At 35.7% G+C, this 13,465-nt stretch overlaps 1 protein-coding gene across 3 annotated transcripts; it reads right to left on the reverse strand.

Annotated features, from left to right (window-relative positions):
* Positions 1-1,750: 1,750 nt before the first annotated feature.
* LOC141844173 (pentatricopeptide repeat-containing protein At1g80270, mitochondrial-like) lies at positions 1,751-12,848 on the reverse strand. 3 transcript variants are annotated; one of them, XM_074732198.1, is made up of 4 exons: positions 12,708-12,848; positions 11,566-11,690; positions 4,005-4,578; positions 1,751-3,278 (listed from the first exon to the last, which is right to left on the reverse strand). In XM_074732198.1, the coding sequence occupies exons 1-4, from the start codon at positions 12,789-12,791 to the stop codon at positions 2,037-2,039; spliced, it is 2,025 nt and encodes a 674-aa protein (XP_074588299.1). In that variant the 5' UTR covers positions 12,792-12,848; the 3' UTR covers positions 1,751-2,036. The 3 variants fall into 3 exon arrangements, with proteins under 3 accessions (XP_074588299.1, XP_074588301.1, XP_074588300.1); XM_074732200.1 differs by having other exon boundaries at positions 1,752-3,278; positions 4,005-4,551; XM_074732199.1 differs by having other exon boundaries at positions 1,752-3,278; positions 4,005-4,575.
* Between the last annotated feature and the right edge of the window lie 617 nt (positions 12,849-13,465).

Consider the following 13,465-nt stretch of genomic DNA (forward strand, 5'->3'; position numbering starts at 1 on the left):
TATAAAAAAGTCAAAATAGGACTCAAGCAAAGATTCTTAGGGGGTGTTTGATTTAAGGTTCTCCAGATGTAAATATTCAGTTGAGTTCTCGAAATTTGTGCAATGAACATCATATGGGTGTTTGAGTTTAGATGGTGAATGTACATATGAGGTTGGGGTAACGGGAAATTGGGGGTTGACAAAAAGGACCTGTGGAGGTCCTTTTTGCCAACCTGAAAGTTCATATTACACATCTACCCTTGTAAAAAATATATAAGAATTTTTTTAAATTTTTAGTAAGGGTAAATAAGTAAATGGACATTCAAAATACAACTCAACCTCATATTCACCAAACACTCCATTTACATTTACATTTTCCCAACCTTTTCTCAACCCCAACTATACATTTATATATTTTCAACCCCAACTTTTCGTTGAAAAAATACAACTTAAAACCAAACACCCCCTTAATCTCATTTTGTTAATTTTAGTGATTAGTGAGAAATGCTATGCTGCGTGACGAGGAATCCGCGATCTGTGCGCGACACCCGTGACCCACCATCGTTGTTGTGGTCGGCCACTGCCTCGGGCGCGAATGACGTGCCGCTCGCCGACGCTCCGTCCGATGTCGGATTCTGACTTGGATAGTGGTCGGAATCCGATGAAATTTGGTCGGAAACATGGTTGACAGTGGCAACGCCGTTTTCGGCCAATTCGTGGTCGGATTTCGACAAATCGTGGTCGGAGACCGGCCGAAGAAGGGCACGCTAGTCCTTCCTCAGCCGGTCTCCGGTCGCGATTTGGTCGGAATCCAGTCGTAATTTGATCGGAAATGACGTGTCAATCATGGTCGAGGCAACAGTCGGCGGTAGCTAGACAAGACGATGGCAGTAGCGGTGGGTCAAGAAGTCATGTACGGGTCACACATGGATTTGTCACGCAGCATAGCAATCTCGAGTGATTAGTTATAGGCCTCTTTATTTAAAATTATCTTCAGAAATTGAAATAATATCTCTTTTTGTTCTTGCAAATCGTCTACATAAATCATCTCTTTTTTCCATTCACTGTCCAAAACAATTTTTACTTCTTTTTTTCTATCATATTCACAGAAGACTCCTAGATTTATATTACTCCATTTCTTATGAAATATCAATTTGAACCACATAGGACTATCAACAGGAGAATCCTTATAATCATAGTAACTTCAATCATGTTCTCTCTTAGTTCTAGTTCTAGAAGCAAATGGTTCGGGATGAAGATCTACTACAAGATCATTTGATTTTTGGATGTCTTTATTTTTCTATAATTTTAAATGATTGTTTCACCCTTTTCTTTAGTTGGATATTCTCTATTATTAGGTCTTTGATTCAGTTTTGATGAACAGTACAGCTATGATATTCACAATTATTAAGAATCTTACTTTTTCTACTCTGTTTTATCGTAATCAACTCAGTTATGCCTTAGAGATAGGGATCTTGCTTCTATAACATGTAATGTTGATGTCTCTAATAGATATGGAGAATCATTAAGGTAAAGAAAGTTCTCAACATAGAGACTAATTCAACCATAACCTATTAAAAAGATAAAATTATTTAGAAATTAACAATGAAATAAAGTTAGAACTGCTGAAGCACAAAGAAGTATTTCCAATAACAATCACAGACAAAATGCTCTTTTAAGGATATGAATATTTAGGGATGCCTTTTAAATTTTCTATCATTTTGTTGTTGTATACTTCAAATCTTCAATAAATTCAGTAAGAACTTTAATTTTTAATATGTCGATACAAAATATCAATTGTGTAATATACCTAATTCAATAGAACAAATGTATCCAACAATGAAGAACAATCCCAATATTCTTCTACTTTCATGCATTTAAACAACTACTACAGTTTTCAGCCAGAGTTCTTGGCAACCGGCCTTGTTGTTATGCAATTCGATATGCATAAACTATAAATAGTACTGCCGAGATCAATTCGATATGCAATGCTCATGCGCAAGAATACACGATAGATTGCGGCAGCAATTTACCGGAAACTCGATTGTGATCTACCTTCAATCAAGCAACTCCGAGATCGGACTCTTCCTGAACGCATTGATTGCCATCAGTTGCGCGTTCATAGCCTTGTTAGGAAACATGTTGTCGGCTTTCATCCGCGCCGAGAAGCCATAGGCAGGTGTCTTTGCATTCACATAGGTCTGGAGCAGAAGCTGGTATTGCCTGGGTGAACTGACATAGCCCATCTGCTTCAGCCTGTGGAAAATCTTTTCAGCATTATGGATATCACCTCGTTTAGCATATTGATCCATCACAGCCATAAAAGAGCCATAGAGAGGTCTAAGCTTCATTTGCTGAAAAGCTTTGTGCAATATCGAGTCGGCTTTCTCCACCTCCCCGGCTTCGACGTAGAGTTTCACTAGAGCATCCCAAGTCGAAGGATCAATTCGGCATCCACTCTCAGACATCCGATTCACCAGCTCCTTTCCTTTGTCCACTAGCTTGTTGTTTGCGTAAACCTGTAACATGGCAACATAGGACTTTGAAGGAAACTTCCAAGTCTTGATCATCTTCTCGAAGACTTCCTCCGCCTTCTCGATTTGCCCAAGCTTACCCCAAGCCTCTATTGCAACTAGGCACTCATCCAGGAAAGGTTTCATCATATCCCGGACTTTCCAGATTCTCGCAACGTCGTCTGCTTTGCCAAAGGCGGCATACAGAGGGAGAAGAATTTTGCAGGTGGAACGGTTGATGCCATTGCCTTCGATCTCTTTCAATGTTGCTTCTGCTTTTTCCTTCAAACCAGCGAGTATGTAAGCTTTCGCGACTAAGAACTTGATCACCAAATCAGGTTCCACACCTTCAGATTTCATCTTCTCCAGAATTTGCTCCACACCCAGTATGTCATGGGTCTGGCTTTTGACACCGACTAGCACCGTATAAGTGAAGATCGTAGGTTTGATATTTTCCTTTTCCATCAACAAGAGTACATCAGCAATCTTCTTCCGGTCTACCCGTTTGTAGAGCAGCAACAACTGGTCGCAAGCAAAAGCAGTGATTGGAAGACCGAGATCTCTGATTTTGTTGAACACTTCTTCTGCTTTCTTGACGTTAACAACAGCAACATAATTAGCTAACAAAGTTCTGTAAACCACCTCATCCCTGAATGATTCTGGGATTTTCTCGATGTACTTTTCAGCCTTTAGTAGACCATTAACCTTCGCGATCAAATCCAAATGAGAAACGTAGTACCTTGTGTCGAGTTCAATTTTCTTACTAGCTTCTAGCCATTCAACAACCTGCAAATGTCAACAAAAAAAAGGTCCTGAGTTTTAGACGATAAAAAAACTTGAAAAGGAACATATAGGACCAAATAATTAAGTAGAGGTATATATAAACATTTTCATTCATTTCATTTTATATACAAAACCACTAGTCTAAAGAACTATAAATGTCGAACTACCATTGAAAAACACACATTTATGTCGTTCCAGTTGCTTAACAGACATGAAACAAACAAGGGTCATTATCGAAAATGGAGGATACATTGATTCAGCAGAATTTGATTGTGCAAAATGTAATGGTCCTCCAAGTGACGACCAGCTATGTCCCTACTACGACTTCAATGCATTTAATGGATGTACATTTACCACATTCGGTTCTGGCGCAACAGGCAATTTGCCGTTTGCTCAAGCATGTCCAATGCATTTAAATTAGACAATTGTATAAACAATAGGGTGCGCCTGTTTGGGATAGTACATAATGATGCAGTGCCAGGATGAATAAAACTTACAAAAAGAACTAAATACTATAAAAACTGACAATTGCAAGCCCCAATCAAAATCTAAGAAAGAAGTTGTTTGTATGGTTTGGCCATACAATCAGACAACTCGAAAGTGTCCACTTTGTTGACAGTAATTGTTACCAAAAAGAAATGTCTGATCTTCAATTAGTACACCAGAGGTCAAGATCAATTCTAGAAACATCATAATTTTAGGTAAGTACTAGCGTAAAGATACAATCACCTGCAACGCTGTTGAGTAGAGACGTCGCTTCCTCAGATTAAATATAGCAAGATGTATCTCATATCTCCCAAGAGGTTTCCCTTCCTCAACATACTTATCAAGTGCTCTTGTTAAAGAATTCCTCGGAGTTTCCATTATTATCTTGAAAATTGGAGAATGTGAGAGCTTTAACTGCTGCTTTTTTGCCCCACCTTCACTTGCTTCAACATCTACCAAGCCAAGTGAATTAACTGCAGCTTCTTCAGATAACTCCCCTTCGGAAATGAGCTCTTCATTGTCTTCTTTGCCCCAACCATCCACAGAATCAGCAGATTCCAGTGGTCCATCCAGGTCAGAAAATCCATCTTCTGGATCGTCTTCCCTACCACCTGAATTTGCTCCAGCCTGAGAAGATAAATATCGACTCCAGAGGACAGGTTTCAGAGAAATAGGTCCACAGATATATGACTTCAGTTGAATTGAGCTGCTACTTATATTAGAACCTTCTGAGTAAAGGCGTTCTCCATGCTTCAAGCTACCACTTCCTACATATGTACTCAAGGTAGGACTACAAGGAAAACCAATGCAATTACTGCTGAAATTTGAATGCAAAAATGAGAATTCTATTCTAATCTTCATTACAAAAATCATGAATATAGCTTTTAACTAGTCGATTGAGAATACTCCCAATAACCCATACTAGGTAACAGAAAATTTGATGATAATACAATAACAACCAAATTTTATCCTACTAAGAGAGATTAACTATATGGATCAAATCTTTTTTGATCTTCCTCTTCCTCGTTTGATATGCGTATTTATCATAATTTTATATCGCCTAACTGAAATATTTATTAGTTGTCTAAGTACATGTATATATCATTTTAAACGTATTTCTCAGAATTTTCTTTTAATAGATGCAACTCCGACTTTCTCTCTAATGGTCTCATTTCTTATTCTGTCTATCCTCTTATGTTTACACATCCACCTTAACATCTTCATCTCTGCAACTCTCATCTTCTGCTCATGTGCATGAGTTATAGCCTAACATTCAATACCATATAACATATTAGATCTAACCACCGTTTTGTAAAACTTTTTTTAAAATTTTAGAGGTACTTTGTAATCACATAAAACACTCGATGTTCTCGTACATTTCAATCATCCTGCTTGTATTATATGTAAGACATCTCTCAATCTCTCTATCATCTTGCAAAAATGATCCTAAATACTTAAAATTCTCAGTTCTAGACAACTTATCATCTCCTATTTTAACAATTATTTCATTACGTCTAATATTTTTAAACTTAAATTTCATATATTCTATCTTTACTCTACTAAGTCTAAAATCTTTCACTACAAGTGTTTCCCACAAAGATTCTAATTTAATATTTACTCTTTCACGTGTCTCATCTACCAAAACAATATCATCTGCAAACGACCTGTACCACGGTATTATATCTTGAATGTCCAATGAGTTCATCAGGATTAATGTAAAAAGATAGAGATTTAGAACTGATTTTTGATGTAACCCTATCTTTGTTAGAAATGATTCAATTAATCCGTCTAAAGTCTTCACTTTGGTTGTTACATTCTCATTCATATTCTTAATTAGTTCAATATATGTTAACGCTAACGCATTTCTTTTTTAGAATTTTTCATATAATTTCTCTTGGGACTCTGCATAAGTTTTTTCTAAATCAATGAATATCATGTGTAGATCTTGCTTTTGCTCTTGATATTTTTCAATTAGTTGCTTGAGAAGATGTATAACTTCTATTGTCGACCTTCCAAACATGAACTCAAATTGTTTTTCAATCTTTGTGGTCTCCTTAATCTTTTTTCTATTACTCTTTCTCAAAGTTTCATAATATGACTCATTAGTTTAATACCCCTATGGTTTACACAATTTTATACGTCTCCCTTATTTTTATATAAGAAAACTAGAATACTTATCCTCTATTGATCAAACATTTTTTTTGTTTTAAATATCATGTTAAATAATTTTATAAATCATTCAATACCTTATTTCCCTATGCACTTTCATATCTCTATCAGAATATCATCTGGTCCGACAATTTTTCCATTTTACATCCCATTTAAAGCTTGTTATACTTTTGAAGTTTAAATTTTATGTTAAAATTTTAAATTTCTATACTCATTTGACCTATTTAAATTATCTAAATTAAATCATATATTAATACCCTATTACATTCATCTTTAATACATCTTATTTGAATAAGATCTTTTATTTTTATCTCTCTCACTTTAACTATCTATAAATGTCTCTTTCCCCTTCTTTTATATCCAATTTTTGAAATAATCATTCAAAAGATTCATTCTTAACTTTATTCACTATTTTCTTAGCTTTTTTCTTGACTATTATATATTTTTTAAATTTTTCTCGTTCTTACAAATATATAATTCCTTATAGGCTATTCGTTTTTCCTTTAATTTCTCCTATACTTTCTCATTTCACTACCAAGATTTCTTACTTAGTGATGCATGCCCATTTGACTCACCGAATACACTCTTGGCTACTATTTTTAAATTTGATATCATCTTATCCTATATCGTATTAAAGTCACCGTATATTTCACCTAATGTTTGTACTCCTACCTTCTTCTTAAATATATTTTATTTCCCATCCTTTAACTTCTACCACTTAATTCTAAAAGTCGTGTATATTTTTCTTCTATTGATACTATATTTGAGGCGTATATCTGACACTACTAATCTATGTTGAATGGTTAAGCTTTCTCCAAAGATAACCTTATAATCTTTACAAATCTTTCTATTCCTTTTCCTAACCATAAGAAAGTCAATATGTGATTTATCATTCCCACTTTTAAACGTGACCAAGCGTTCTTCTCTTTTCACTCTAACATACCCATTTAGATCGCTTTTAATTAAAATCATTTCATTTGGTGGAATATTTTGTAATACTTTATCTAGGTGGTCCCAAAATCTTGATTTGGTATCTTCATCTAATCCTACTTGAAATGCATATATGCTAATTACGTTCATAGTTTCTTTCTTCACTACTATCTTGAGAGCTATAATTCTACTACGGCGTATTTGCAGGAATTTTCCTCCAAATGGGGAACGCAATCAAAGGATGCTGGGCATCTTGATTGGCCGCCGTATGCGCTTCCCGATTTACCTTGGTGGTCGGTGGGAAACTTCCGTGGGGACCGGGCCGGCCACCCCCAAGGATTGAGTCCATGAGACTGACTGGGATTTATCATTTTTTTTAGAGCTATAATTCTATCCTCTTTCTAACTACTATAATTTCATCCTTTAATGAACTATTACAACAATACCCACTCCATTTCTTGTTGTACTCTTTCCTGTGTACCATAACTTAAAATTCGAGTTCTCTGTCATCTTTGCCTTCTGGCCAACCCATTTTGTCTCTTGCACATATAAAATATTAATTCTTCTCTCAATCATCGTATCTACTACCTTTATTGCTTTACTGGTGAGGGTTCTTATGTTCTATGTTCCAAATCTTAGACTATTAATTTTCCTATAATATTTATTTTTATCCAACCTATGATATGAATTCTTGCCTATTTAACAAAACTTAGGTTCTCATAGAGATGTAGCAGTTCTTGTCGATATGTTACAATCGAATCCTGCAATGCAAACTCTTGCATATTTATCACTACACTCAAATTTTGAAGATGTAATGGTCCTTGTCGAAACGTTACAATCGAACCCTGCAACGTGTTTCTTCTAGAGAATAACTTACCATTTGCACAATAATTTAATGGATTCATTCATTGAACATTTGACTTAGTTTAACAATGGTTGGCAACCTAACACAACCTTCCTCCTTTATCCGGACTTGGGACCGACCATGATGGGGTTAATTCGTCATGGGCGGAGTTGAAAATTTGATGATAGTTGATGATAAAGTTTAGAACAAGATAGAGTTTATGATGATAAAGTTTAGAATAAGATAAAGCTTAGGTACAAAAATCAAGAGAAATAGATCTGTTCATAGAGGCATTACAAGACCTTAAAACTTGATTAACAACTTCAAAGGACAGATGACCAAGACGCTTGTGCCAGAGATTCGGATCAGAGGAAATAGCAACATGAACTTGAAAAAGACTTGAAGGCAATGTAGAAGACGATGTGGGAGGGCAGATTCTGTAAAGACCACGATCAAGGATTCCCTGAAGAATGACTTTGTGTGTGACCTGATCCTTAACCAAGAAAAATGTGGAATGAAACTCAACATAAGCTTTATTGTCAAGACACAAGCGAGAAACACTAATGAGATTTTTTGGACATGGCAGGGGTATGAAAAATATTAGATAACTTGATAGATTTAGAATAGGTAGGTAAAATTGAAATAACAATGCTCTTACCATCACATGGTAACTCGGAGTAAGTCTGGCATATTTAAACCACGTGTTTTGCTGACTGTTCTTTCTGGTCATCAATCTTAACCAACTACATATACGCAGGCTGCTAGTGTTCCTGCATGGCAACAAGCCATGCTCACTGAGTTTAACGCGTTGATGCTTCAAAAGACATGGTCTCTTGTTCCAAGATCAGATAATATGAAAGTTATTGGTTGTAAATGGGTTTATCGTTTGAAGTTCAAACCAGATGGTTCTATTGATCGATACAAGGCCCGTTTGATTGCAAAAGGATATCATCAAACTGCATCTACTGACTATACTGAAACCTTTAGTCCCGTTGTCAAACCTCAGACAATTCGGGTGGTTCTTACCATTGCTGTCTCTCGCAATTGGCCTATTCGTCAACTTGACATTCAAAATGCTTTTCTTCATGGTGATCTTACTGAGACAGTTTATATGGAGTAACCTCCTGGTTTCATTGATTCTTCTTGCCCAAATATGGTGTGTCAACTACATAAATCATTGTATGGGTTGAAACAGTCGCCTCGTGCATGGTTTTCAAAACTTAGTCAAGCACTTCTGAATTGGGGTTTTTCTGGTTCTAAGGCTGATCCCTCGTTATTTATTTCCTCTTCAAGTCGTGGTATTCTTATTGTGCTTGTCTATGTCGATGATATCATTATTACTGGCAGCACACAGAGTCTTATTACTTCCTTGATTAGTTTTATTAATAAACAATTTACTGTGAAGGATCTTGGACAATTGCATTATTTTTTGGGTATTGAGGTACATCAGTCTGATATGGGTTTGCATCTCAGTCAAACAAAATATATTATTGATCTTTTGAAGAAAACTGGAATGTTTGACTCTAAACCATCTGATACTCCTATGTCTTCAACTGCTTCCTTGTCTCTATATGATGGTGTTCCCTTAGAAGATGGCTCCGACTATCGCAGCGTTGTTAGTGCTCTTCAGTATTGCACAATGACACGTCCTGATCTATCGTTTGCTGTAAATAAAGTATGTCAGTTCATGCACTCACCTACTATCTCTCATTGGCAAGCTGTTAAGCGGATCTTGAGGTATTTGTGTGGAACCTTGTACCATGGTTTATCTATATCCCAAATTTCCTCTCCATCTTTGGTGTGTTATACTGATGCTGATTGGGCTTCTTGTCCGGATGATCGTCGTAGTACAAGTGGCTATTGCATATTTTTTGGAGGTAATCTTGTTTCATGGGCTTCTTCGAAGCAAAAGGTTGTGTCGCGATCTAGTACTGAATCCGAATATCGTGCCGTTGCTAATGGAGCTGCTGAAATTGCTTGGTTGGAATCTTTACTTCGAGAGCTTCTTATTCCTTTGGATTCTATACCGTGCATTCTTTGTGATAATATGAGCACTATCTCCCTCTCTGCAAATCCGATCTTGCATACCAGAACCAAGCACGTTGAAATTGATTATCATTTTGTTAGGGAACGTGTTGCCGCTAAAACTCTACTTGTTCAGTACACTCGCTCATCTGATCAGCTTGCGGATACGTTGACCAAAAGTCTACCAACATTCAGATTTCTATCTTTACGTTCCAAACTTAATGTTCTTCATAGACCCTTAAGTTTGAGGGGGGATGATGATAAAGTTTAGAACAAGATAGAGTTTATGATGATAAAGTTTAGAATAAGATAAAGCTTAGAATAAGATAAAGTTGAGAATAAGTATTAGTTTTATTCTTTTGTTTTATCCACTTGCCACGTGTATACCTGTGGTGTATATATATAAGTTGAGAGATGTACACCAAATGAAATCAATCAATAACAATTGTGATTCTTTACTCTACCACCTCTTATTCTTTGCCTCTCTTCTTCTTCGTACCTCTTACAGAGAGTCCATCAATAGTACATTAGAAAAAGCATGTCCTTGAAAACATGCATATTTTGGAGGAAGGATTGACTCTTAAGCAAGTAAAGACAAAAAAACACAACTTAAAAAAGAACTAGGATGATAATAATTAGCAATATAACCAAGCGCTTGAAGTTCAAACAAATTAAAGTCTGACAATTATATTAAGTTGGCTCGGACCTCAATTTGGCAATGATAGCCAAATGAATACAAGTAGCCGAGTTTGATTGACGCTAGTTGAAGGTTGATTCAGTTTGCTTGAGGTGAACATTTTTCGCTCAAGGTGGATTGGAAATTGATTTTAGCCCAAGATGACCACAATCCAACCAAGGTGAATAGGTCGATCTTCAAGTGAGCACCTTGCAATGCTTCTTACCACAAGACCCCAGGTTAGCACCAGCTAATTCTACAAAGTAGCATGTGTTCACAGTATTGATTACCAAGGCCATACATGTAGAAGCCATTTAAGGGTAGTCATGCTGACGGTTAATATTACCAGCACAATGGAAACTTATATGAAAAGATACATTCTGTGTTAAGAAAATTGTAGCAATCGGGCCATCTACCACAACAACATAAGAAGAAACAACCAACAAATATTTTGAAATGAGCTGCATAATTCTCCCCCCATTATGTTGGGGGTGGTCAAAGTAATATTTAATAACGAATCAAAATAAAATCTTATTTCAACTACATTCTGAGATCTGTATGATTCATATAATGCTTTCATTAGACTTGTTTTGATTGTAAAGTCCTTATTCTTTATATTGACTTCATAGGTGGGCAATTACTATTAATTATCTACAGGGTACAGTCACTAGCATGCTTTAACAATTCCTGTCAGGATATTTCATTTCCTCAGGGAAAAGAAAATAAACCAACTTGGATCAAATTATTTCTAATGTTGTTGTCACACTTCCTTCTATCATTAGTTTTAGTTTCATTCCGAGTATCTACTCTGCCCTAAGGAAAGCTGCATGGTTGGAAGGGGGAAAAAAGCAATGCAACTATTCATAAAGTATTAGTTCTTCACTCATTATGTAGAAGCTCAAATGGTCTATTTATTCTGTGAAATCTAGTTAAACATCTTAGCTGATTTAAGGCATTTAATTGTTCAAAATAACTTTAAGACCCTCAGCAACCCCTACTTACACTCTACCTCAATTTGGACGCAAGTTTGATCATGTAGTGGTATGATAGCATTACAAATTTTAAACTTGACTGACAAGCAAAAACTACCTTACCAACATTAAGACACCTTCACATTTGTTCTACTTTATTTTGGAAACTGAGTCACAGAAATATCGTACCTTTTGTCTCTCAGCTTCAGCTCAGTCCACCCATTTGACAGAAGAAGAGAGTAGCCATTCTTCACAGGATTAGGATTTCCATTTTTATCACATACCTCAGTACCTACTACTACTCCATAATCACACTGTAGATGAAAGCACAGAGTAAATAAAAAGTTAAGAACAAAACATGAAATAAATTCTTAAGAAAAGAGGATAAGATAAGTTTTTCAAATGGCCTATGGAGAATCAACATTAATGTCACTTGATTGACAATTAGTCAATTAAATAAAATCAAAAGCAGAAATTTAGATGCGTGAGTTGCACGCAGACATCTTAATTCAATTAGACCGAATAGCTCTTAAGAGTCTGAAACCCAAACAAATTACCAAAACAAAAGATTAAAATATGTTAAAAGCTATGTAGTTGTAATATTTCAACAAAACACAAGTCGGAGTAAACAATGTAAATATACAACACTAAGAAATCTAGAAAAATTACCAAAACAAAAGATAACATAAAAGGTACAACTACAGAGTAGCAATGTTTCAACAAAAGACTAGTAGTACAACAATGAAATACACAAAAGTCCCAAGAAAATTGTGTATTCCATTGTTGTGTACATTGTGACTTGAATTAGCTGTATTACATTGTAATTGTACTAGATATTACTAGAAATATCTAGTATATTGTAATATCCCAACAATGCAATTCTAACTATGGCACTCAATCATAGCCATATGATTACAGTTTGATTTTTTTAAAGAAAAAAGTAATCAACTCAAAGCGTGGATCATGATACGGCCAGTAGGATCAAAGTCAGAAAATAAACAAACCCACCATAAAAAAAATCAAGTGGAACATCCAAACTACAACCTTTGGTATGAAATTCAAAATTACCAGGAAAATACACAATTATCCAATTTCAATATCCGAGGATCAATAACCAACACACTCGGAGCGATTTCACAGTGGCATACCAACGCGACTATATGGTATCTTCCCTGATAAGATATTTACCAACAGTTTGACACAAGCTACGGAGCATTGACACAGTGAATCAGGACAATAGGGACAAACAACCGCACAACGTTGCCAAATCGCAAGCAAGAGTTTACCAGCCCAATCAAAAGCGATTAAAATCAAGGTTAAACTACAATCACCTTCGTTATCTTCTCTGCCTTGGAGGGAGGGACGGCCTTCTCCACGAGAACACGGTTGAGCAAAGGAATCTGACGCTTCGCCATTGAGGCCAGCGAGAAGCAGAGGCGCCGGCGACCCGAGACGACGTCGGAAGACCACCTTTTTTGGGGGCAGCTCGAGCTCGAAATGGGGAACAGAGTAGGGGTCAAGAAGGGTTTTATCGGAGCGAGCCTTAAAATACTAAAATACCCTCATCTTTTAGGTAACTATTGGATTTTTTATGAATGAAATGAGGGGTAAAATTGGAATTTGGGATCTAGGGTTTTAGAGACGATTGAGGTAGAAATGGGTTTCAGTTTCTTGGGCTTCGGCTTGGCCCAACCCAAGTAATGGTAAAGCTGAATAGGAGAGTTTACGTTAAAAAAAGTAAAAGGCCTCTTAATTATTAAAATCATTCAAGAATATTATTTTTTATGTTAAATTTAGTGATTTGTTATTGGCCTCTTTGTTCATAATTTTCTTCAAAAATTGAGATAATATCTCTTTTTGTTCTTGCAAATCGTCTACCTTAAGGGCGTTTGGTTTGGAAAAGTTTTTCTATTTTTTAATTTTTAATTTTTATTTTCTATTTCTGTTTTATATTTTCTGATCTAGTTTTTAGAAAACAAAAAATATATTTGGTATGATATACTATTTCCATTTTCTAGAAAATAAAATTACAAAATGTGTTTAATTTATTAATATAAAAAATTATAAATAAAATACATTTTTTTAATAA

This window comes from Curcuma longa, chromosome 13 (genome assembly GCF_044706935.1).
Source record: "Curcuma longa cultivar G26 ecotype Majalengka, Jawa Barat chromosome 13, ITB_CL_G26_1.1, whole genome shotgun sequence".
Taxonomy (NCBI): Eukaryota; Viridiplantae; Streptophyta; class Magnoliopsida; order Zingiberales; family Zingiberaceae; genus Curcuma; species Curcuma longa.